Consider the following 27376-nt stretch of genomic DNA (forward strand, 5'->3'; position numbering starts at 1 on the left):
TTTCTTTAGGTAGTAGTGTGAACTGGAATTGCTAGTCTGTAGGGTAGATATATTTAAAATTTTGATAATGCAGAATGACCTTCCAAGTGATCATATTAACTTCAACTCCCACCAACAGTGTATTGTTATCTGTTCATGCATTGCTAGGCCTTTTAACACTTGAAAAGTTAATGCTTTTTAAGATTTATTACTTGTATTTTTAAAACTTCAGGGCGATCTGGTTTCCTGTGGCCTGGATTGAATATCCCTCTTATGAAAAATGGAGCAGTGCAGACCATTGCCCAAAGAAGCAAGGAAGAACAGGAGAAGGTAGAGGCTGACATGTTCCAGCAGAGGGAAGAGTGGGACCGGAAGAGGAAGATGAAAGTAAAACGAGAACGAGGATGGAGCGGAAACACGTGGGGAGGCATTAGTCTGGGCGCCCCTGACCCTGGTCCCAATGGAGGTAGCAGTCTTGATTTTGTTTGCCTTTTTGAAATTAGTTTTGTCTGCTTAGATGGTCTTTTTCAAAAAAAGGATTTGCACATGTTTGAATAACTTATCATATTATTATCCAATCTATTTTTTATGGAACATTAGAGACCCATACTAAGAGCTGTTTCTCCAACAGGATGAAATTTCCTATAATAAAAAGTTAAAAAAAAAAGTAACATGGAGAGTGTTTGAAAAATGGCTGCTATAGTGAGCAGAGAGACACCAAACTAAAAACATAGAAGGCCACCAAACAGCAGGGAATCCCTGATGGAATTGGAAGCTGAATTTTGAGTGGCTAAGTGTGGGCTGTGCTTGACTTTTTCCAGCAGTGCCCAGTAGGCTGGGTGTGAACAGATCGCTGCACCAAATTGGGCCCGGGAGTGTGGGGAAGAGACAACAGGTAAAGGAGTTGGGGACATGTGCAAGATCTGGTAGAAATGATGGGTTTTGGTGTCTTGGTCAAGTTAGAGGCTGTGAAGATGGGAGGGACTAGAAAGGAAAATACTGATCCAAGGGTCTGGAGATATGGGGAGCTTCAGGAACCATTGCCCTGGGGGCCATTGTGTAATAGCTGCTGAAAAGAATAAGAGACAGGGTTTATGAATTCAGTGGCAGAGCAGTTTCTGTTCATGATGGTAGACAAGAGCATGGCTCTGAGAGTGGGACTGAAAGACCTAAGATTTTCTCTTTTAAAACTCTGATAGTGCCTATGTGTAGAAGAATGCTTTCATCCATTAGTAGTACAAGCACATTCATCCATATGCCTGTTTCTTTTCTCCTAGAAACATACGATGACTTTGATACCAGGATACTTGAGGTAGGCATGATGAATTAAATATCCATTTAGGCCTTTGGAGCAGTTGGAGTGGATGGGGTGGGGCTAGGTCAGGAGGAACTGAGAGGAAAAGTGTTTGATGCATGGCAGTTTCTCAGGGGGAGAGCTGATCTGGATAAGGACATAATGGAACTTTAAATTCAGTTACTTGAGAGCTGGGTCTTGTGGTATATGCTTGTAATCCCAGCTTGGGAGGCCAAGGCAGTGGGATTGGGAGTTTGAGGCCAGCCTGGGCAACATAAGGGGACCCTATCTCAAAATGGCAACTTCAGTGGTACAGTTAGTAGAATTTGGTGATTATATTTAAATTTTCTCCTTCCTAAGACTAAAGTAGATTAGCAATCTGTTATTGAATTATAAAGCTATTGTATGTGGATAGCACTCAATTCATGGAGCAGAGATGGGCAGAGAAGGGGGAGGGATAAAAGCTCGGGGTGAAGATGAATGTCCAGTTTTGATGAGAAAATGGTCTCTGAGCTGCTCACAGCCCTTGGAACTGAAGCCCATCTCAAGTAAACTTTAGCCACTCTTTCCAGGACATTCTCTAAAGTGGTCAACCTCCCTTTGAGCTGGTGCTGCATAATTAATCTATTTAACAGTGTATGGGATATCATTTATTGCATTTGTGTTGGACCCTCTCTGAGTATGTGTATTATTTCTTCTATCGATCACAGAATTTAAAATATATTTACAAGTTTTTAGGTTGGTATCCTAGTGTATGTTTTTCAAAGCCAATCCCTTTTGAAAAACTCTCATGTATGTAGGTTGTTTTCTATAAGATTATCCACAAGAATGGACTCAACCTCCTTTTTCCTTTAATTTAATTTTTACAGAAAAGGGGCACCATGAGCCAGAGAGGCAGCTGCCACCAAGCAGTTTAGTTAACAGTTTCATAGTTCTTGGCCTTTTAAATAGGCCAAAACCAAAAACCATACCTACAGATTTTCCTATAGTTCACAAAAAGCAGGTATTTCCAAATTTTCATTCTCCATTAAGCTTACTCCTCAACATAGAGATCCAGTCTTGTGCAATTATTTCCATGTGCTGCACCCTATCATCTCTAAGACATTTTAGCATCTCTGATGTTGGAATATATCTTAAATCAGTAATAAACCATTTCAGTTTAGTTCACAACTTTTTTCTTTCTTGTGGTGCATTCATTACAATAGGCTATGCTGACTTGTATAGTTTCAAATTCCTTTAAACATCATCTACTAACCCTTTGAAACAGGAAGGGAAAGCTGGTTTCTGCTCTCATCTTGAAGAAACAGTCCAGAGGAAGTTTTTTTTTGGGGGGAGGCAGCTTGTTGTTTGTGCTTGCAGAATGGGAGTGGGAGGGGGAGAGTACCATGCGTGTGAATGAATGAGCTAGGCAGATCCCTCTAGTGCCGTACTTCAGAGTTTTCTTTACATGTATTATTGATGAGACATTTTGTCTTTTAGGTAAGAAATGTCTTCAATATGACAGCGAAAGAGGGAAGAAAGAAATCAGTCCGTGTCCTGGTCGCTGTGGGGAATGGAAAAGGAGCTGCAGGTAAATTGGATGTGATACCACATGGTAGTGGTGGTGGATGGGTGGAGGCCAAGCCTGGCCCTGAGCGACCAAGCTGCTGCCTGACCTTTACTGTTGGTTAAGCCTTTCAGTAGTTTGGGGTTATAAATCTGCTGGTAGGTAAACCCATGAAGCCCCTTAGAGAGAAAAAGAAAGACTAGCTGTTCCTCTTCTTAAGTCTGTTTTTTCCGTGGAGGACAGTGGATATTTTAAAAACCTTATGACACTGCTATATTATGTACAATGAAAAACTAGAGGGACACACACCACATGTCCAATAGGGCCTTGGTTCCAAAAACAGCATAGTTATACAACGTAAGATTCTCTAGCCATTAAATAATTATGAAAAATTGCACAGTAATACTAAAAAAAGCTATGTAATATGATATAAAGTTAAATTTTTTTTGTTTGTTTGTTTTTTGTGGTACTGGCGTTTGAACTCAGGGCCTCATGCTTGCTAGATAGCCTTGAACCACTCCCCCCACCCCATTTTTGCTTTAGTCATTTTTCACATAGGATCTTGCATTTTTGTCCAGGGCCAGCCTTGAGCTACAACCCACCTACCTACCTATGCCTCCTTGCATGCCTGGAATCCCAGGCATGCACCACTGTACCCAGCTTTTGGTTGAGATGGAGTCTTGCTGACTTTTTGCCTTTGCTGACAATGAACCACAATTCTCCCACTCTCTGCTTCCCCAGTAATTGAGATTACAGGCATGTATCACCACTCCTATCCCCAAAGTTAGGTTTATATACAAAGAGACTAGAGGTCTGTACACTGAAAAGGTTAATAGTGTTTACTCCAGTTAGGTTTGCCAGTTATTTAAATGATCTTTATACTTTTCTGCAAAGCATCTGTGGTAAACACCTGTTTTCTAAATGTCTATATGCAGTTTGAAGGAAAGAAAAACTGGAAAACTGCTAGCTAACACATATTGACACTTCCACAGCAAAACTAATACAGATAGCCTGTTGCTATAAGAAACCACTTTTAACAGTAACTTCAGAAATTTTGTGTTATCACCCTTTATCTTTTTAAAACAAACACTTAAGAAAGGGAACATGTTAGAGCCAGGAGCTTGCACCTCCTTTTCTTGCTTAGTGTTACACTCAGATATCTTGTATTAGTGTAAACAGATTTCCCTTCATTCTTTGTACTGGTTACGTGGTGTTCTATAGTACGGACGAATGTAATTTTTCTAACCTTTTCCTTATTGCTAAATATTTATGTTGATTCCAAAGTTTTACTACTAATAAAAACAGTCAACTTCGTGTGCAGGTAGCTTTGTTGTACTTCTGCAGTACAGCTACGGGGAGATTTCTTACAGTGAGATTACTGCCCCAGTACTTTTGCATTTTGATAAGTACTGTGGTCCTGAAAGACTGCATCAGTTTATGTTCCTATGTACCATCACATCTTCGCCCTCACCCTGGGTGTTACCAAACTTTACTGGTTGTCAGTACGATATGTGAAGCCAGTTTCTTAGTTTTGATTTGCAATTTCTTTAATTTTGAGAGTGTGGATGCCATTTTAAATGCTTGTTGGCCATTGTTATTTCCTCTTTGAGATCTATCAGTTCATGCACTTTGTGCATTTTTTAATTGGGTGACTTCTTTTTCTTGCTGATAGGTATTAGCCCTTTATAAGTTAAAGACAAATCAGCCCTTTGTCTAACAGACATTTTGACTTAGTTTTTATTTTTTTTCACAGAGAAATTTTAAATCCATAAAAGTTATAAGCCTCTGTATAGCAAATTCTTTTTTTAATATTTTGAAGTACTTTATTTTATCTTTGGGCAATTTTATTAGAATTCTCAGTTAAATTGACTTTATCTCTTTGAAGTTTCCATAGAATATGTAGGAAATTTATTAGTCTTAGATCACTTCTGGTTTTGTGTTTATCTTAGAAAGGCCACTTGTACTTTCCTCTAGGACCTCCATGATTTAATTTGTTTTGTTTAAACTAGGAGCTGGAATTCATAGTCCCTTTGTCTCAGACATCTTGCATATCTCATGTTTACATATGATGCTTTTCTGTGAATAATTTTAAAATGTAGTATGATCTTCAAAAGCAATAATGAATGGAGGCAGTGAAGAATGAAAGTGTTTTTCTGTAACTTGATGAACCTTATTTCAAGTGTCCACAGACTAAAAAGCCATTGATTTTATTTCCTGGTTAATGGAAATCTAGATTCCACTTCACAGTTCCTGGGCATGGCTTTACTTCAGAGCAATGTAATTTTCCCCCACCCCTCTGGTTATTTTAATCTATTTCTAAAATTGTCTAAAAACATCTGCCTTATTAATTTAGAGCATACTTAATTTTTTAAATTGAGTGTATTTTTTTTTTTTTTTGGTGATTTTAAAGATATTTATTGGATATAACACTCATTGACAGCCTTGGATTATTGTTAATTCTGTGAGATGCATTGTTATTTAATAATAATATAGTTGTCCCTCTGTATCTCTGGGATATTGGTCCCAGAACTCTGCATGAATGCCGAAACCTGAGGTTGCTCAAGTCCCTCATACAAAATGGCACAGTGTTTGCACATAACCCGTGCACACCCTCCCACATGCTTTAAATCATCTCTAGATCACTTATAATATGCAGTGCAACATGAATACTATAAATACTTGTTACATTGTATTGTTTAGAGAGTAACAACAAGAAAAAATTCTATATTTAATTTTTTAAAATATTTTCAATCCATAGTTGGTTGAATCAACAGGTTCTAGCCTATGCCTCCAGAGGCCCAATATGTATCAACAGCTATGTTCATTATATGGCAGGCACTGTTCAAAGCTTTTTTTTTTCTTTTATTCATATGTGCATACAATTTTTGGGTCATTTTTCTCCCCTTCCCCCACCCCCTCCCTTACGCCCCACTCCCTCCATACCCGGCAGAAACTATTTTGCCCTTATCTCTAATTTTGTTGTAGAGAGAATATAAGCAATAATAGGAAGGACCAAGGGTTTTTGCTAGTTGAGATAAGGATAACTATACAGGGAGTTGACTCACATTGATTTCCTGTGCATGTATGTTACCTTCTAGGTTAATTCTTCTTGATCTAACCTTTTCTCTAGTTCCTGGTCCCCTTCTTCTATTGCCCTCAGTTGCTTTTAAGGTATCTGCTTTAGTTTCTCTGTGTTGAGGGCAACAAATGCTATCTCGCTTTTTAGGTATCTTACCTATCCTCATATCTCCCTTGTGTGCTCTTGCTTTTATCTTTTTTTTTTTATTCATATATGCATACAATGTTTGGGTCATTTCTCCCTACTTCCCCCACCGCCTCCTTTATCCACCCCTGCCCCCTTCATCTCCCCACACCCTTGATACCCGGCAGAAACTATTTTGCCCTCCTGTGCATGTGTGTTACCTTCTAGGTTAATTCTTCTTGTTCTAACCTTTTCTCTAGTTCCTGGTCCCCTTCTCCTATTGACCTCAGTTGCTTTAAAGTATCTGCTTTAGTTTCTCTGCATTAAGGGCAACAAATGCTATCTAGTTTTTTAGGTGTCTTACCTAAAAAACTCATACCTCCCTTGTGTGCTCTCACTTTTATCATGTGATCAAAGTCCAGTCCCCTTGTTGTGTTTGCCCTTGATCTAATGTCCACATATGAGGGAGAACATACGATTTTTGGTCTTTTCGGCCAAGCTAACCTCACTCAGAATGATGTTCTCCAATTCCATCCATTTACCAGTGAATGATAACATTTCATTCTTCTTCAAGGCTGTGTGAAATTCCATTGTGTATAAATACCACAGTTTCTTAATCCATTCGTCAGTAGTGGGGTATAACTTGGCTATTGTGAATAGTGCTGCAATAAAATGGGTGTGCAGGTGCCTCTGGAGTAACCTGTGTCACAGTCTTTTGGGTATATCCCCAAGAGTGGTATTGCTGGATCATATGGTAGATCAATGTTTAGCTCTTTAAGTAGCCTCCAAATTTTTTTCCAGAGTGGTTGTACTAGTTTACATTCCCACCAGCAGTGTAAGAGGGTTCCTTTTTCCCCACGTCCTCACCAACACCTGTTGTTAGTGGTGTTGCTAATGATGGCTATTCTAACAAGGGTGAGGTGGAATCTTAGTGTGGTTTTAATTTGCATTTCCTTTATTGCTAGAGATGGTGAGCATTTTTTCATGTGTTTTTTGGCCATTTGAATTTCTTTTGAGAAAGTTCTGTTTACTTCACTTGCCTGTTTCTTTATTGGTTCATTAATTTTGGGAGAATTTAGATTTTTGAGTTCCCTATATATTCTGGTTATCAGTCCTTTGTCTGATGTGTAGCTGGCAAATATTTTCTCCCACTCTGTGGGTGTTCTCTTCAGTTTAGAGACCATTTCTTTTGTTGAGCAAAAGCTTTTTAGTTTTATGAAGTCCCATTTATCTATGCTATCTCTTAGTTGCTGTGCTGCTGGGGTTCCATTGAGAAAGTTCTTACCTATACCTACTAATTCCAGAGTATTTCCTACTCTTTTCTGTATCAACTTTAGAGTTTGTGGTCTGATATTAAGATCCTTGATCCATTTTGAGTTAATCTTGGTATAGGGTGATATACATGGATCTAGTTTCAGTTTTTTGCAGACTGCTAACCAGTTTTCCCAGCAGTTTTTGTTGAAGAGGCTGTCTTTTCTCTATCGTATATTTTTAGCACCTTTGTCATATAGGTTTTCGAAGTAGTCTCTGATGATTTTCTGGACTTCGATGGTGTTTGTTGTTATCTCCCCTTTTACATTCCTGATTCTACTAATTTGGGTTTTTTCTCTCCTCATTTTAGTCAGGTTTGCCAGGGGTCTGTCAATCTTGTTTATTTTTTCAAAGAACCAACTTTTTGTTTCATTAATTCTTTGTATGGTTTTTTGGTTTCTGTTTCATTGATTTCAGCTCTTATTTTTATTACTTCTCTCCTATTTGTTTTGGGATTTGCTTGTTCTTGTTTTTCTAGGAGTTTGAGATGTATCATGAGATCATTGATTTGGGATCTTTCAGTCTTTTTAATATATACTCTCATGGCTATAAACTTTCCTGTCAGGACTGCCTTAGCTGTGTCCCATAGGTTCCGGTAGGTTGTGTTTTCATTTTCATTGACTTCCAGGAACTTTTGAATTTCCTCTTTTATTTCACCAATGACCCATTGTTCATTAAGAAATGAGTTATTCAGTTTCCAGCTGTTTGCATGTTTTTTGTCTTTACTTTTATTGTTGAGTTCTAGTTTTATTGCATTGTAATCAGATACAATGCATGGTATAATTTCTGTTTTCTTATATTTGCTGAGGCTTGCTTTGTGCCCTAGGATATGATCTATTTTGGAGAAGGTTCCATGGGCTGCTGAGAAGAATGTATGTTGTGTAGAAGTTGGATGAAATGTTCTGTAGACATCAAGTAGGTCTATTTGATCTATTGTATATTTTAGATCTAGGATTTCTTTAGTGATTTTTTGTTTGGATGACCTATGTATTGATGATAAGGGGTGTTAAAGTCTCCTACGACCACTGTGTTGGAATTAATATATGCTTTTAGGTCTTCAGGGTATGTTTGATGAAATTTTGGGTGCATTGACATTGGGTGCATATAGATTGATAATTGTTATTTCCATTTGGTCTTTTTCCCCTTTTATTAGTGTGGAATGTCCTTCTTTATCTCATTTGATCAATGTAGGTTTGAAGTGTACTTTGTCAGAGATAAGTATTGCTACTCCTGCCTGTTTTCGGGGGCCATCAGCTTGGTAAATCTTTTTCCAGCCTTTCATCCGAAGCCTATGCTTATTTCTGTAGGTGAGATGGGTCTCTTGTAAGCAACAAATTGTTGGATCTTCCTTTTTAGTCCATTTCGTCAAATGGTGCCTTTTGATGGGGGAATTAAGTCCATTAACATTAAGTGTTAAGTACTGATAGGTATGTAGTGATTCCTGTCATTTAGTTATCTTAGTTGTTTGAAGGTTTGATTGTGTGTACCTGAGTTGAGGTTACTCTCTACTTTCTAGCTTTTTCTTTTGCTGTAGTTTGGAGCTGCCTGCCCTTTCATGATTATGTTGGGTTTCACTTTCTGTGTGCAGAATCCCTTGAAGAATCTTTTGTAGTGGTGGCTTTGTGGTCACATATTGTTTTAGTTTCTGCTTATCATGGAAGACTTTTATTGCTCTATCTATTTTGAATGATAGTTTAGCTGGGTAGAGTATCCTGGGGTTGAAGTTATTTTCATTCAGTGCCCGGAAGATCTCACCCCAAGCACTTCTTGCTTTTAATGTTTCTGTTGAGAAGTCTGCTGTGATTTTGATGGGTTTACCTTTGTATGTTGTTTATTTTTTCTCTCTTACAGCCTTCAATATTCTTTCCCTAGTTTCTGAACTTGTTGTTTTAATGATGATATGCCATGGGGTAGTTCTATTTTGATCTGGTATATTTGGTGTTCTGGAAGCCTCTTGTGTCTGTACGAGAATAGATTTCTCTGGATTTGGGAAATTTTCTGTTATTATTTTGTTGAATATATTACACATTCCCTTTGCTTGTACCTCTTCTCCTTCTCAATGCCCATGATTTTCAAGTTTGGTCTTTTGATGGAGTCGGTGAGTTCTTGCATTTTCTTTTCACAGGTCTTGAGTTGTTTAATTAATAGTTCTTTGGTTTTTCCTTTAATTACCATTTCATCTTTGAGTCCTGAGATTCTGTCTTCTGTTTTTCTGTTCTGCTGGATTGGCCTTCCATTTTGTTTTGCAGTTCTGTTTCATTCTTTTTTCTGAGGTTTTCCATATCCTGGGTCATTTCCTCTTTAATGTTGTCTATTTTTATCCTGAGTTCATTTATCTCTTTATTCATTGTGTTCTTTGTTTCACTTTCGTGTTTATACAGTGCTTCTATGGTTTCTTTTGTTTCTTCTTGTGCTTTTTCAAATTCTCTATTTTTGTTGTCTTGGAATTTCTTGAGTGTCTCCTGTACATTTTGGTTGACCATATCCAGTATCATCTCTATAAAATTCTCATTGAGTACCTGTAGTATTTCTTGTTTTAGATTATTCTTGTGGGCTTCATTGGGTTCTTTGTCATAGTTTATCTTTAGTTTGTTGGAGTCGGGATCTGAGTATTTGTTTTCCTCATTTCCCTCTGATTCCCGTACTAATTTTTTGCTGTGGGAAAACTGGTTTCCCTGTTTTTTCTGTCTTCCCATCATTGCCCTTGGTGTTGTTATTGACCCCGTACTGTTTTAGCTTGTAATAATAACACTGGTGATATTTAGAATGGAAGGATGAGAGGAGATGGAAAGCAATGAAGATAAAGAAAAAGGGGAAAACAAATAAGTAGAAAAAACAAAACAGAGAAGCAAAAAAGTTTCAAAGATATAAACAGGGGGAGATAGTGTACTAATAATCAACAGTAAGCTGAACAGGCATTAGAGAGACAGAGGATTGAAAATAAAGAAAATTAAAATTAAAATTAAAAATAAATAAATGAAAAAAAAATCTCCAAGTTCAAATGCAATAAAGTTTCAGTCTTAATAATTTTGGTGTTTGTCCCTCAGCCTCCAATCCTGGAGATGGGGTCTCCGAATTAGTTCTGTCATTGTCTCATCAAAGGGGAAAAAAACTAAAAAAAAACAAAACAGCACAAAACAAAGCAAAACAGCACAAAACAAAACAAAAAAACCCCACAAAGTGTCCCAAGTTCAAGTGCAATACAGTTTCAGTAAGTTTTTCAGCATACAGGTGTAGTTCGGTTGTTGTCTCATCAAAGGTAGGGAGAGAAAACAAAAGAGTCTGGAGACAGTTCTGTGAATGGCTATCTGAGGCTGTGGCTTGCCTGCCTGCTGCTGTCAGCCTGCTGTTGCTGGGGGCTTTATTTATGCAGATCTCAGGAGTGAGCTTAACACTTACCTGGCCCCTCAGGCTTTGTTTACTTAGAGTTCTCCTATGCCTAATCCGCTGCAACAAGCTTTCCCCTTTCCAGTATACTGGGGGAGGTGACACTGCACCCGTTTTCTCAGGCTGGCGTGTTTATTTACAGTTCACATGGGAAGTGGGCCTCCCCCCCCTCTCCTGTGGAGTTTTCCTCCCACCTCCACTCTCACAAGCTTTCCTGCTCCTAGTTGCTGGAGTGTGTGCCACCGCTTCTGCCTTCTCTGGACTGGCTTGTTTATTTATAGTTCCGTAAGGGATTCCCCTCCCCCCGCTTCAGTGCTCAGGGCACCCCACCCTCTTTGCTAAGTGTCTTTTATGTTGTTATTGCTTATTATTCAGTTTTTCTTTTTTCCCTGGGTGGGGGTCAGTCTGTCCAGGGGGCTATGCTGATCTGGCCCAGGGTTGTCTGTGGCAGTACCGTGTGCCACTTAGCTCACCTTGTGGTCTGTGTCTTCCCAAGCAGTTTGGGCGCTGGTGTCTGGCGGTGGCCCGGGGGCCCTTCTGGTTTCTCGGTTTAACTTGAAGTGGAGATGCTATGCACAGGCTGGAGGTGGGGAGGAGTCAAAGTTTTGCCTCTTCTCCGTGGTTTTTCCTGTAAGGTGTGTCTCCAGCATCTCTCCAAGATTTTACTTTAGGAGGCACGCTTTCTGCTTCCTCCCTCTAGCCGCCATCTTGGAATTGTCCTCAAGTGTATTTCATTTTAGTAGAGATTTATAAAAGGTAATACTAGGCATTTGATCTTAAGTTTCTTAAATACATTCACATTAAAAATTTCAGAAGTCTCCAAGATAGACAAGCGATCCGGATAGCCTCCTGCTTGCTTGCTGGTTGTGGATAGGTTTTCTGTGGGCAATAGATACATGAAGCAAGTGCATAAAATATTTTGGGTGCCAGAACTGAGAATATGGTGTGAGGCATGTTTGCCAAAGACATTTTCTTCTTCATAATTTTGCTTTTCTTTTAAAGGTTTTGCTATTGGGAAAGCTGCTGATCGGACAGATGCTTTCAGGAAGGTAGGTACAGTTTTTCCTTGGTTGACACTTTGTGAAAGATAATAAGCTGTGTGTTAAGACTCCATGGAAACCAAAGAAAATAATAATTTATCCCAGAACCCTCTCATGAGGCTTGCTGTCAAAGGTTACTTGTCTTATAAAAAGTCATTTCAGAAGTATGTGTATTTTTTTTGCATCACTGTTATTAAACTTGTGATTGTTTATTTGAATTATGAGAGCTGCAGAAGTTTGAATACTGACAAAATGTTCGAAGATAGAATTGTTAATTTAAGTATAATAGTAATATTGTGATTATGTATAAGCCCTTAACTTTTGGAAGTATATACCAAAATTTTTTCACAGGTGACATTTTTTATAATAAAAATATTTCATAAAAGGCACTTTTGAAATTCATCAAGAAGCTGGTTGTGGTACACAACTATAGTTCCAGCATTCATTAGGATTGCAAGTGAGACCCTGTGTGAAAAAACAAAAAAGAAAGAAAGAAAGAAAAACAAAAAAATTCTATGAGGTTTTTTTGTTTGTTTGTTTGTTTTATTGCAAGCCATGCCTGGTTCAATAGCAGATTTAAGAAAATATATTATGCTCTCTTCTTTTCTTTAGGCAAAAAACAGAGCAATTCACTATTTGCATTACATAGAACGATATGATGACCATACAAGTGAGTGTTGGGCTTTTCTTCTAAAATTTGCAGGGTTACGCCCATTGTAGGATGCGTGGCAATATGCCTATGTCCCTGGGTATCATTGTGTTTCTCTGTTATTGTAGTCTTACTTATGTATGAAATGTGGAAACAAATGTAATCTCTTAAGGAGTTAGTGAAATGAGGGGGATGAAAATTTGTTTATCTTTGCCACTGTTTGTTGTCTGTTCGGGGTAGTATGCCTTGCTTTATGGTTTTGCAAAGGCATTAAAGCCACATGCCTGATCCTTCTTGTGTTTATGTTTTTACCCTCCAGTATTCCATGATATTTCATTAAGATTTAAAAGGACGCATATCAAGATGAAGAAACAACCCAGAGGTAACTAACTCTTACCATTTGGTGAATATAATGATCAGAAATTACAGCAATCCCATCTTCTCCTCTATTTTTGTTCATCTTTATTTGAACAAAACACCAAAACAACCACAAAGCCACGATTACAAAAGATTCTGCAAGGGATCCTGCACACAGAAAGTGACACCCAACTTAACCATGAAAAGGCAGGCAGCACCAAACCACAGGATAAGAAAAAGCAAGACAGTAGAGAGTAACATCAAGTTAGGTACACACAATCAAACCTTCAAATAACTAAGACAACGAAATGGCAGGAATCACCACATACCTATCAGTACTAACACTTAATGTTAATGGACTTAATTCACCCATCAAAAGACACCGTTTGACAAAATGGATTAAAAAAGAAGATCCAACAATTTGTTGCTTACAGGAGACTCATCTCACCGACAGAAATAAGCATATGCTTAGGATGAAAGGCTGGAAGAAGATTTACCAAGCCAATGGCCCCCGAAAACAAGCAGGAGTAGCAATACTTATCTCTGACAAAGTAGATTTCAAACCTACATTGATCAAACGAGATAAAGAAGGACATTCCATACTAATAAAAGGGGAAATAGACCAAAAGGAAATAATAATCATCAATCTATACGCACCCAATGTCAACGCACCCAGTTTCATCAATCATACCCTGAAAGACCTAAAAGCGTATATAAACGCCAACACAGTGGTTGTGGGAGACTTTAACACTCCATTATCATCAATAGATAGGTCATCCAAACAAAAACTCAATAAAGAAATCCAAGATCTAAAATATGCAATAGATCAAGTGGACCTAGTAGATGTCTACAGAACATTTCATCCAACCTCTACACAATATACATTCTTCTCAGCAGCCCATGGAACCTTCTCCAAAATAGATCATATCCTAGGGCACAAAGCAAGCCTCAGCAAATATAAGAAAATAGAAATAATACTGTGCATACTATCTGACCACAATGCAGTAAAAGTAGAGCTCAACAACAAAAGTAAAGACAAAAAACATACAAACAGCTGGAAACTAAATAACTCATTACTTAATGAAGAGTGGATCATCGATGCAATAAAAGAGGAAATTAAAAAGTTCCTGGAAATCAATGAAAATGAAAACACAACCTACCGGAACCTATGGGACACAGCTAAGGCAGTCTTGAGAGAAAAGTTTATAGCCATGAGTGCATATATTAAAAAGATTGAAAGATCTCAAATCAATGACCTAATGATACATCTCAAACTCCTAGAAAAACAAGAACAAACAAATCCCAAAACAAATAGAAGGAGAGAAATAATAAAAATAAGAGCTGAAATCAACGAAATAGAAACCAAAGAATTAATGAAACAAAAAGCTGGTTCTTTGAAAAAATAAACAAGATCGATAGACCCCTGGCAAACCTGACTAAAATGAGGAGAGAAAAAACCCAAATTAGTAGAATCAGGAATGCAAAAGGGGAGATAACAACAAACACCATGGAAGTCCAGGAAATCATCAGAGACTACTTTGAGAACCTATATTCAAATAAATTTGAAAATCTAAAAGAAATGGACAGATTTCTAGATACATATGATCATCCAAAACTGAACCAAGAGGAAATTAATCACCTGAATAGACCAATAACACAAAATGAAATTGAAGCAGCAATCAAGAGTCTCCCCAAAAAGAAAAGTCCAGGACCTGATGGATTCTCTGCTGAATTCTATCAGACCTTTAAAGAAGAACTGATACCAACCCTCCTTAAACTGTTCCACGAAATAGAAAGGGAAGGAAAACTGCCTAACACATTTTATGAAGCCAGTATTACACTTATCCCAAAACCAGGCAAAGACACCTCCAAAAAGGAGAACTATAGGCCAATCTCCTTAATGAACATTGACGCAAAAATCCTCAACAAAATAATGGCAAACCGAATTCAGCAACACATCAAAAAGATTATTCACCATGACCAAGTAGGCTTCATCCCAGGGATGCAGGGGTGGTTCAACATACGAAAATCAATAAACGTAATAAACCACATTAACAGAAGCAAAGACAAAAACCACTTGATCATCTCAATAGATGCAGAAAAAGCCTTTGATAAGATCCAACATCATTTCATGATAAAAGCTCTAAGAAAACTAGGAATAGAAGGAAAGTTCCTCAACATTATAAAAGCTATATATGACAAACCTACAGCCAGCATTATACTTAATGGAGAAAAATTAAAACCATTCCCTCTAAAATCAGGAACCAGACAAGGATGCCCACTATCTCCACTCCTATTCAACATAGTACTGGAATTCCTAGCCAGAGCAATTAGGCAAGAAGAAGGAATAAAAGGAATACAAATAGGTAAAGAAACTGTCAAAATATCCCTATTTGCAGATGACATGATCCTATACCTTAAAGACCCAAAAAACTCTACTCAGAAGCTTCTAGACATCATCAATAGCTATAGCAAGGTAGCAGGATATAAAATCAACATAGAAAAATCATTAGCATTTCTATACACTAATAATGAACAAACTGAAAAAGAATATATGAAAACAATTCCGTTTACAATAGCCTCAAAAAAAATCAAATACCTAGGTGTAAACCTAACAAAAGATGTGAAAGACCTCTACAAGGAAAACTATACACTTCTGAAGAAAGAGATTGAGGAAGACTATAGAAAGTGGAGAGATCTCCCATGCTCATGGATTGGTAGAATCAACATAGTAAAAATGTCGATACTCCCCAAAGTAATCTACATGTTTAATGCAATTCCCATCAAAATTCCAATGACATTCATTAAAGAGATTGAAAAATCTACTGTGAAATTTATATGGAAACACAAGAGGCCACGAATAGCCAAGGCAATACTCAGTCAAAAGAACTATGCAGGAGGTATCACAATACCTGTCTTCAAACTATATTACAAAGCAATAACAATAAAAACAGCATGGTACTGGCACAAAAACAGACATGAAGACCAGTGGAACAGAATAGAAGATCCAGATATGAAGCCACACAACTATGAGCAACTTATCTTTGACAAAGGAGCTAAAAATATACGATGGAGAAATAGCAGCCTCTTCAACAAAAACTGCTGGGAAAACTGGTTAGCAGTCTGCAAAAAACTGAAACTAGATCCATGTATATCACCCTATACCAAGATTAACTCAAAATGGATCAAGGATCTTAATATCAGACCCCAAACTCTTAAGTTGATACAAGAAAGAGTAGGAAATACTCTGGAGTTAGTAGGTATAGGTAAGAACTTTCTCAATGAAACCCCAGCAGCACAGCAACTAAGAGATAGCATAGATAAATGGGACCTCATAAAACTAAAAAGCTTCTGTTCATCAAAAGAAATGGTCTCTAAACTGAAGAGAACACCCACAGAGTGGGAGAAAATATTTGCCAACTATACATCAGACAAAGGACTGATAACCAGAATATACAGGGAACTTAAAAAACTAAATTCTCCCAAAACTAATGAACCAATAAAGAAATGGGCATGTGAACTAAACAGAACTTTCTCAAAAGAAGAAATTCAAATGGCCAGAAAACACATGAAAAAATGCTCACCATCTCTAGCAATAAAGGAAATGCAAATTAAAAGCACGCTAAGATTCCACCTCACCCCTGTTAGAATAGCCATCATCAGCAACACCACCAACAACAGGTGTTGGCGAGGATGCGGGGAAAAAGGAACCCTCTTACACTGTTGGTGGGAATGTAGTCTAGTACAACCACTCTGGAAAAAAATTTGGAGGCTACTTAAAAGCTGGACATCGATCTACCATTTGATCCAGCAATACCACTCTTGGGGATATACCCAAAAGACTGTTACTCCAGAGGCACCTGCACATCCATGTTTATTGCGGCACTATTCACAATAGCCAAGTTATGGAAACAGCCAAGATGTCCCACCACTGACGAATGGATTAAGAAAATGTGGTATCTATACACAATGGAATTTTATGCAGCCATGAAGAAGAACGAAATGTTATCATTCGCTGGTAAATGGATGGAATTGGAGAACGTCATTCTGAGTGAGGTTAGCCTGGGCTCAAAAAACCAAAAATCGTATGTTCTCCCTCATATGTGGACATTAGATCAAGGGCAAACACAACAAGGGGATTGGACTATGAGCACATGATAAAAGCGAGAGCACACAAGGGAGGGATGAGGATAGGTAAGACACCTAAAAAACTAGCTAGCATTTGTTGCCCTTAACGCAGAGAAACTAAAGCAGATACCTTAAAGCAACTGAGGCCAATAGGAAAAGGGGAACAGGTACTAGAGAAAAGGTTAGATCAAAAAGAATTAACCTAGAAGGTAACACCCATGCACAGGAAATCAATGTGAGTCAATGCCCTGTATAGCTATCCTTATCTCAACCAGCAAAAACTCTTGTTCCTTCCTATTATTGCTTATACTCTCTCTACAACAAGATTAGAAATAAGGGCAAAATAGTTTCTGCTGGTTATTGGTGGGGGGAGAGGGAGGGGGCGGAGTGGGTGGTAAGGGAGGGGGTGTGGGCAGTGGGGAGAAATGAACCAAGCCTTGTATGCACATATGAATAATAAAAGAAAAATGAAAAAAAAAAAAAAAACACCAAAACAGAAGGCCTAAGTTAGGCATAGGAAGAATGAGGCTCTTGCAGAAATAAACAGAAGTCTAGCTGTGAACACATCATGTTCCAAGAATAATTCTGGGCAGGAAGAACACATGTGAATAGGAGACAGCAACTGAGTGAATAGTTGAATTTGGATGAGTGGGAATATTAAGAGAATTCATTGATGCTGTTACATTTGTTTTTAATAGCATGTTCAGTTCCACTGTTTTGCAGCTCATCATCAGGTGTTGTGGTTTTGGGTTTTTCTGGTACGGGGATCAAACCCAAATTCTCATGCAGGCCAAGCACATGCTGTACCCCAGCCACTTCATCATCATGTATTGATTGAACATCTACATTCTCTATTGATTGAAAGACTGGGGATACAGCAGTGGCTCTTCCTGTCTTGTAGATGAGCAGGCAGGCAGAGTTGGTCATAGGCTGTGACAGTCATGTCCAGTGGACTCTGGGTGTAGAATGCTTACACATTCTGATTCACATTTCACTTGTAGTTTTATAGTTAAAAAAAAAAAATTTCGTATACCCCTAGTTATAGTAATCTCAAAAAGTTTGAGTCAGAAGAGATAAAATCTTTAAAATTTCAAACTATCAAAGCTTCAACTCAACTCTGCTAGAGCTATGGCATGCAAATAAATCAAGAGAGAAACAATAAGAAAAGGTATCTGTTGTGTTAATACACCAAAACTTGCCTTTGGCTTCCAAGGTATAGCTAATCATTCAGATGCCTGATATGAGCCATTTATTTTGTTGTTGGATACTCAGACATCAAGGTTTAGACCTGTGCTTTTCTACTTTGTGGCTACCAGCCAGCGAGGCAACTGAACACTTAAAATGTGGCTGTTGAGAGCCTCTGTAAGGATCAAATACGTACCAGATTTTAAAGCCTCGGTATGAAATACTCAGTAAGAATGTGAAAATCTCACAAGTATTGTTACATGAGTACATTTTGAAATGGTAATGTTTGGACTGTTGGCTTAATATTAATAAATAAATATAAATGATATTAATAAAATTAATTACATTAAAAAAACTTTAAAAATACATCTATAAGAAATTTAAAAATTACATTTTTGGCTTCTGTTTGTGATCTACATCATATTTTTGTTTGACAGTGTTTAGACACATTTATAACTGAATGATTTTTCTTTTTGGTGGTACTGGGGTTTGAACTCAGGGCTTCACACTTTCTAGGCAGGTACTCTACCACTTGAACTATGCTGCCAGCCCAGCTGAGTGATTTTTCAAAGACTGCTACAGTTTAAGAATGTGTGAGGCCCTGGATTCAGTCCCTGTACTGGGGGGAAAAACAAAAGGGAAAGGCTGCTACAATTTTAGTTTAATTGGTTAAGTTAAATTTACCCTTTAAAAATCTTCCTTGTTTTCTAATCAGAACTGTACTTTTTCAGGTTTCTGTATAGGTCAAACCATTACCTGTGTATTAGGGTTAAATATCCTTTTTTGAAGCTGAAATAGTAAGGTACTTTATAGACATTTTCTAAATCCATATACAAATAGGCATTTCTGTAACTGTATTCCTATTTATCACTATTTTTGTGAGGAGATAGTAGTAGGTGTTACCCTGAAGTAGGTGTGAAGTGGGAGAACTAGATTAAGGAAAGACATCTTTGATACTGGTACAATTTTTAATGCACGTTGCATGTTTATACAATATGAATATCCCAGGGGAAGATAGAAAATGCAGTATTCCCAAACTTAAGTAACCATGAAACACATCTTCCTTGGGTACAAGACAGTATTCAATTCTTGACACAGCATTTCAGAGAGTTTCCCATATAAACACACACACACACACAGAAATTTAACTTTTATTGTTTTTTGGCATAGTCCCAGCCTAAAATTGTTCATATCAGAATATAGTCAAATAATTCCCATAGGACTGTGAGTACTATTACTGAACATTGTGTATGTAAGACACTGACTGCCTTACACAGAGCATCTACTGTGGTTAGTGCTGTGTATCATACCTACCTGCCCATGGTACTCACCAGAGGCTCTGCCAAGTAGGCTTTGGAGAGAAGGAGGATCTGGCCCAGGGTCATCCAGCCCTGCAGGATGCCTCCTAGCTTCTTCCAAAATCTGCCTCATGCCCCCTTCCATGTGCATCTCTCTCTCCACATCTGTCACACATTTACGTATGGGTATGTTATGTTCATGCATGAACACAAGTTCTGTGTGTTGATAACTCCACACAAAAGGACAAGGAAGGCCATCATAATCTGTCTGCAGCCACCCTTAAGGTGCCTGGTTCACACATGCCATGACCTGGCACAATTATAGAGTCCAAGTTCCTTGACTCTCTTAAGTAGAGGGATGGTTTTAGCTGAGAATATGTTATGTGCTTAGATCCAAATGTAGTTTTTCCACACAGATACTGATTTATTGCGAAAATCAGAAACCTAAGTTAGTAACACTCAACTTCTAGCTCAGACCTGTGGCTTGAAACAGGGAAGTATGTGCTGAGTTTTGTGTCTGCCAAATCAAAATGTTAGAGTCCCAACTCAGGCCTTTCATTCTTCCTTGTTCTTACCTGCATTGGCCAGGTGCTGATCAAGGCCCTAGGGATACAATAGTAAATAGTCACTATCCTGGCCCTTTTGAAGCCCACATTCTACTGAGGGTTCTCATTGAGGGCCTGAATGCCATAATGAGAACAACGTGTTAGAGCTGGGGTTGAGGGGTAGAGAAGGGAGGACACCATCTTCAGTAGCATACATAGTCAAAGGAGGCCTCTCCAAGGTGGAGCAATTTGAGTGAGATCTCGAAGATGAGGAGCAAAGGGGCAGGCCTGGAAGAACATCCCAAGTGCAAAGTCCCTTCAGTGGAAAAGCCAGCGTGAGGAGGAAATGCCCTCCTGTGAGGACAATGAGAGGGGCAGACTTCAGGCATGGGGTCATTGTAGGCTGTGGAGTTTATTTTAATTCAGAGACCAGTAGGCAGTGAGGGACTTTAATGGTGAGCAATGTGTTGGGTTGCATTTTTAAATCTCTGCTAGAGGATTACAGGTGGAGGAGAATAGGGCAAATGGCTGGGGGGTAGGGGAGACCGCCCAAGATTTAGTGCCCAGCAAGGAGCTAAGAAGGTTGAGCCAGGACCAGGCAAGAATCAAGGAGAGGGAAGAGGAAGTTCTTTTGGAAAAGGAAGTGGACATCTCTGCTAAGTGCTCCTGAGCACAAATGTATACAGATGTGCCCCTCCATTCTTAGTTAACATGGGCATGGCATGTCAAGGGCTTTCAGGCACCTGTTAATCTTTGTAGTAGCCCTGTTGTTTTAAGAGGTTCATGTATATTACCTGTTTACTTCTTACAGCCTTCCACTGACATAGCATCATCTTGGAAGTTAAGTGTATTATTAAGCGTCACCCCAATGGAGAGTGATGCAGCAGAATGTTAGTCCCTAAATTCTGGTCCTGGAGACATGTGAAAGACCTGTGATTGCAGGCGAGCAGCCAGTTTCACTCTGATCTTTTTTCTTTCTAGGTTATGGCCTCCGCTGCCACAGGGCCATCATCACCATCTGCCGACTCATTGGCATCAAGGACATGTACGCCAAGGTCTCCGGGTCTGTCAATATGCTGAACCTCACCCGGGGCCTCTTCCTTGGGCTCGCACACCAGGTAACCCTGCCCTGGGGTCACAGGGCAAGGAAACAGAAGTGTGCTTGTGCTCAAGATCACAGTGTCCCATGGCCTACTGCAGATGCTCTCAGGGCCACCTGAGGATGTGGGCATTCTTTTCTTTCTGTAGCTGCATCAGGTCACTGAAGAGTTAACGATAACCCTTAAACAAATACTTCATGGACTTTTTGAAGTTGCAAAATTCAGTATTTTTAAAAGTCAGTAATTGCAATCTGCATTTTAGTATGAAAAGAAAACATGCTCATTCTGAAGCTGCATCTGTTGAGAAAAGTCAGGCAAAAAGAGAAAGTCCTTCCTAACTTAGTCCTTTCAGTCATCTCGGGTGAAGTGCCTAGAGTGCCTCACACTCAAGAGAAGCTGTCATTCTGCACGGTACCTGCATAGGTGGTTCAGATTCACCTGAGTTAATAAGAGCTGTGAACATTAATATGTCAGTTATTTTTCCTTGAGTTGCTGCTGAGCTTGGCCTTTGCCTCGCCCACTATTACTCCACTAGAGGGGAAGGGCTGTGTCTTTAGGGGCCCTCCTGACAGCTCTAAGGTCTGCCCAGCAAGGATGGCCTGTCTCTTAAGCAGAGGTCAATGAGCAGAAACGGCAACAGTTGAATAGGCTCCAGTCTCTGAACTCTGTTAGCTGAGGACTGATTCATGGAATAATATATATTTCTGTCTAAAATAGGAAAATTAATTAAAAGAAAAAGAAGGATTTGAATAATTTTTTTTTTACTTTTGTGTGTTGGTACTAAAACATCTTCAAAACACTTCTAAGTTCATACCTACTGTTGAAGGTTTAATTGTTTGATGTAACTTAACCTGTTGGTTTTATATGAGTCAGATTTACGATTTTGTAGTCTTAATCTTTCATGTGATATTTTTATTTTCTGTTAGTGATTTGAACCTTCTGATGTAACCACCACTTGTTATCATTTCTAAAATGCCATCAATTATTAAAAAATTACATTTTTTAATGTGCTACTCAGACAAAAATGCCACCGGGTAAAGTGACATGCCTTTGATTGTAACACACCAGTTTAAATCATTTTATGAAACAACTCACTGTTTTTTTCTGATTTTAAATACTTACAGAATTACAATAGTATAGAGTGGACATCTGAAAACATGGAGTTGAACAGAATACCACTCCACCCAGCTTTAGGGATTTTCAACCAGATCTCAAGACATCCATTTTATTTCATCCATAAATATTTCACTGCGTATTTCTGAAAGATGAAAACTAAGAAGTACTTCACAGTACTGTTATCATTCCTGAAAAAATTAATGATGGCTCAGTTTCATCAAATATCCAACCTGTTCATACAAATGTACCCATTTGTCAGATTTACATTCCATGCTTTTGCTCTGTGTTTTAAGTCTCTTTTGATCTGTAGATTCCCTATTTTTTTCCCCTTGACATTTTTTTTTGTTGAAAAAAAAAAGGATTGTTTGTCCTGTAGTGTTTCCCAGTTTGGTGCTGACTAAAAACCTGTGGGGTCCTTACTGTCTTCTCTCTCTTTATTTCCTATAAATTAATAGTGAGATCTGAAGGCTTGATGAAATTTAGCAGTGCACATAATGAGGGGGTTTGGAAAGTAGGGCCCTTCCTCCTTTCCAGTTTGTGGAGAGATGGGTTAAGATAATTCCATCCATGACAGATCACCATAGTTTAGCCACAGAATGCATTACCCACAATCAGCTGAAATGGTGTTTCTTTCCCCTCTACAGGGTTCTTACTCCAGCTTCCCTCTGGCTGATGGAAGTTCTTGCTGTTTAGGTTACAGCTGTGCTTCGTAGACCTAACCTGCTTTTCTCAATTGGTCTTGCCAGGAAACCCATCAACAGCTGGCTGACAAGAAGGGTCTCCATGTGGTGGAATTCCGGGAGGAATGTGGTCCTCTGCCCATTGTGGTTGCCTCCCCCCAGGGGGCCTTGAGAAAGGATCCAGAGCCAGAAGCCGAGGTTCCAGACGTCAAACTGGACTGGGAAGATGTGAAGGCCATGCAGGGAATGAAGCGCTCTGTGTGGTCAGGATTAAAGAGATCACACACCTGACTTTTGCTCTGGCCTGGTCAGCCAGTGCCTGGTGCTGTCCAGCACCCACCAGAAACTGCCCCTCCAACGTTGGCATGTTCCGCTACCCCTCTTTTTTGAGGACTTCAGTCTTCTTTATTTACAATTAAATATTATAGCTTTGGTTAATTGAACACATAGTAAACACCAGTTAGTGGGATAAGAACTTCACATACATATCTCAGTTCAAGACTCAGTCTAAGTATTGATCCAAATTGCTGATTCATCCAAAATGACTTTTTATTAACTTTATTTTATGGAGCAGTTAAAAAGTAACCTGACTGCATTGAGGCACTACCAAACTCTTCCACAGCAGCTGGGCTGTTTTATGTTCCACTGGGGCATCCCAGGTTTCACCACATCCCTGCTGCCCGCCAGCATTTGTTCTGTCTTCTGATGAAGGTCATCCTAGTGGGTGTGAAATGGCGCCTCATTGTGTTGTGGCTTTGTGTGCTTTTGGCCATTCATTCGTAGGTGTTTTTGGAAAAATACCTATTTAAATCCTTTGTCCACTTAAAAAATTTGGTTATTTGTAGTTTTTATTATTGAGTTGTAATAGTACATTCTAGATTGAAGCACCTTAACAGATAGATGACGCAAAAAACTTTTCTTACTCTGTGGAATATGTTACTGTGTTCTTTTTTTTTTTTTGCAGTACCGAGGATTGAACTCAGGGCCTTGTACTTGATTGGCAGGTGTTCTGCTTAAGCCACACCCCCAGTCATTTTTGTTTTAGTTATTTTTCAGACAGGGTCTCTTGGGCTGGCCTGGATCAAGATCCTGTTATGTATGCCTCCTGCATAACTGGGATTATAGGCATGAATACTATGTCACCCTTAATGATTGAGATGAGGTCTTATTAACTTTGCCTGGGCTAGCCTCAAACCTCGATCCTAATGTCTGCCTTCTGAGTTATTTTCTTATCTCTTTGAATATTTTTTAGCTCAGCCTGCAGGCTTTTTCTGGAACACTGATGACACAAATATTGGGCCTTTTACTATAGTCTCTCAAGCCTGTGAGGCTCAGTTTGTTTCTAGTCAGTTTTCTCTTTGTTAGATCAGGTAGTTTCTGTTGTTTTATTTTCAGGTTTACTAATTACAACTTTTCTTTTGATTCTGCCCTTCATCTGTCCATTCAGTATTTTAATTTTGGCTTTCGTATATTTCAGTTCTAAAATTTCCATTCGATTCTTTATATTATCTCAGTTTTGTTTTGGGAGTGTTGTTACGGTGGCTGCTCTAAAAGCTTTGTCATGTAGCCCAGCCCTGTGTCATCTTTGGGTTGTCTTCCCCTGCCTTCTCTTATTCAGTTGGACCATTTCTTGGTTTTTGGTGTAATGAGTGATTGGACTGTATCCGAGGGATTTTCATTATCATATTATGAAACTCTGGGAGTTTTAAAATCTCTCAGGAGGCTGCAGAAATGACTGCCAAGAGTAGGTGAAAATCCAGGTTCCCTGCTCTGGCTCCCCTCTAGACCTCTCCTGAGGCCATGCTGCCCAGAAGAGGGAGCAGTACAGTAAGAAGGCCCTGTAAGCCTGGATGCTGGGGAAGGTTCTCAACCTGTGACATCATTAGGTGTGTGTGTGTTAGGGGAGGGAAGGGGACTGCATGTTTTTTTCTGTGTTATTTAGTTAGAGTAAGGTAATCATTGTCTAAAGGTTTTCTGTCTTGTCAGGTTACCCTCCTTAAATACCTAATAAATGTCAAAATATCAGGGCCAGGCATGATGTCTCACACGTGTAATTCCAGCTCCTTGAGAGGCAGAGGTAGGAAGATCAGGGTCCAGTGCCTTCCAGGGCAAAAGTATGAGACATTACTGAAACAAACAAAGGAAAAAAAAACTAGGAGAGCATTTTGAAGAGCACTTGCCTAGCAAGTGCAAGGCCCCGGATTCAATTCTCAGTACTGTAAAACAAACAAAATCAATGAACTTGAGCCAACAACGGACAATGATCATATAGAGATGAGAAGCAGAGTTATCCCTACTTAGTATCTGGAGAAAGTCCATAGCTCCAGGAAGGCTCATACCATCAGGACCTGGTGACTTTCTTAAGGGAGGAGATGGAGTGGTAGTGAAGGACTGTCAAGGTGACGAGTTCATAGGGGAGGGCACTTCAGAGGAAAGAGTTACATAGTGAGAGGGTGGGGTCTGCAGAGGCTTTCCATCAAATATCCCCGTGCCCAAAATTGCATACCTGTGAAGGTATACCAAAGGCGCCACCACCTCTGAACAGTGCCATAGACGGGTGACCAAGCCTTTAGAATATGGGTCTCTGGAGGACATTGAGGATCTAAACTCTAACAAGGTCCATTAGATCCAGTTAGTTGATAGTGCTGTTGAGGTCAGCTTTCTTGATTTTCTTTCTGATGGATCTGTCTGTTTCTAATAGAAGGGTGATGGAATTTCAAACTATAATCGTGGATTCATCTATTTTTCCTTGCGGTTCTATCAGTTTTTGCCTTATGTGTTTTAATGTTCTGCTGTTAAGCTCATACATATTAAGGATTTTTATGTCTTCATGGGAGAATTGGTTATCATTATTAATGTCCCTATTTCTGATTGATAATTTTCCTTGCTCCAAAATTAATGTAAGTACTCCTTTTTCCATATTTTTCCTTGCTCTAAAATTAATATAGGTACTTCTTTCTTTTTCCATCCCTTTTAATCTGCATTAATCCAGTACCCATGGTTTAGCTGTGCACAGTTTCAGTTAACCTCCATTTACATGATAAAATATTGCGCTGTCCCTCTGGGATGTGACTCATCCTTTTGTCCAGTGTGTCAGCACCATATATGCTACTTCCCCATTCGTCACTTAGTAGCCATCTTAGTTATCAATGTACTTGTATCACAGTGCTTGTATTCAAGTAACCCAAGTTTTATTTAATAATGGCCCCAAAACACAACAGTAGTGCTGGCCATTTTATTATATTGTTAAAATTATCCATTTTATTACTACTAGTTGTTAATCTGTTACTGTTCCTAATTTCTAAATTAGAGTTTATCATAGATATGTATGTTTAGAAAAAAAATTAATGATATATAGGGTTCGGTACTATCTGCAATTTTAGGCACCCACTGGGGGTTCTTGGGACGTATATGCCATTGATAAGGAAGGACTCCTGCACATGTATATTTAATGTGGGATTCTTTTTTTTTTTTTCCACATTAAAAAGCAGTTTTATTAGAAAATTTAAAATGACAGTATGTTAACTTGAACAGCTAGCTAGGTTATGTAAGGTCTGGAAATTCCCTTTTTGATATTATCCAATCTTCAAAACATGATTGATTGCATTTATATTTAATGTGGGATTCTTACAGCATAGCTGGGTCTTACTTTTTGATTCTCTCTTTGGATGGGTGTATTTAGATCATTGGCTTATAAAATGATTATTGATACAGCTGATTTAATTTCTGCTGTATTTGTTACTGGTTTTTATTCATTCCTTTTGTTTTTGGTTCCTATTTTTGCCTTTCACTTGCCTTTGGTTTTTGTTTTCTCTTCTTTCTCAGCATATCTGTTACACTTCTTTTTTTACCTTTTTTTAGTGGTTGCCCTAGAGCTTGCAATATACATCACATCTAACCCACTTTTCAAGTAATACCATACTGCTTCATGAGTAGTGCAGGTACCTTATAATAACAAAATCTCCCTGATTCCCACCTCCCTTGTTTCATTCATTTCACATACAGGTAAGCAATGCTCGAGTACATTGTTATTGTTGTTTTGAACAAGCTTATCTGTTAGATTAAGACAAAAAGTTTTATTTGTTTCTTCACATTCCTTTTCCAGTACTCTTCCTTTCTTTGTGTAAATCTGTGTTCAGGTAGTTATTTCCTTCTCACTAAAGAGCATTTTTTAACATTTCTTGCAGGCAGGTTCACCAGCACAAAAAGTCTCAACTTGAGAAAGTCTGTTTCTCCTTCACTTTTGAAGGATAATTTACAGGAGACACAATTCTTGGTGAGGTTCTCTCAACACTTTGAAGATTTCATTCAACTCTTGTGTGGTTTTGTAGCAGGGAGGAGGATGGGAAGAGAAACAGGTTGTGTTCTGAATGAGGCAGGGGGAAGGGATGGCAAAGCAGAGAGATAAAACATAAAGAATTGAAACATGAAGGTCACATAGCACTGGGAGAATGAAATAGCCAGTGAAGTCACATGCAGCCATATGTGGATTGAGCTTTGCCTTTTGCTTCTGTAACCTGTTTGCAAGGGTATATGAGGGGAAACTTCTTTGTTTTCGG

The 27376-nt window shown here is 38.7% G+C and overlaps 1 protein-coding gene across 1 annotated transcript in view; it reads left to right on the plus strand.

Annotated features, from left to right (window-relative positions):
* The window catches only part of LOC109675841 (small ribosomal subunit protein uS5m), a 37379-nt gene extending 11504 nt beyond the window's left edge, over positions 1-25875 (plus strand). The window contains exons 5-12 of the mRNA XM_074050238.1: positions 212-445; positions 1257-1291; positions 2753-2843; positions 11722-11768; positions 12372-12429; positions 12728-12790; positions 20903-21039; positions 22884-25875. Coding sequence (XP_073906339.1) covers positions 212-445; positions 1257-1291; positions 2753-2843; positions 11722-11768; positions 12372-12429; positions 12728-12790; positions 20903-21039; positions 22884-23108 — 890 coding nt within the window. The 3' untranslated portion in view covers positions 23109-25875. The remainder of the gene's footprint in view (positions 1-211; positions 446-1256; positions 1292-2752; positions 2844-11721; positions 11769-12371; positions 12430-12727; positions 12791-20902; positions 21040-22883) is intronic.
* Positions 25876-27376: the final 1501 nt, after the last annotated feature.

This window comes from Castor canadensis, chromosome 12 (genome assembly GCF_047511655.1).
Source record: "Castor canadensis chromosome 12, mCasCan1.hap1v2, whole genome shotgun sequence".
Lineage (NCBI taxonomy): Eukaryota > Metazoa > Chordata > Mammalia > Rodentia > Castoridae > Castor > Castor canadensis.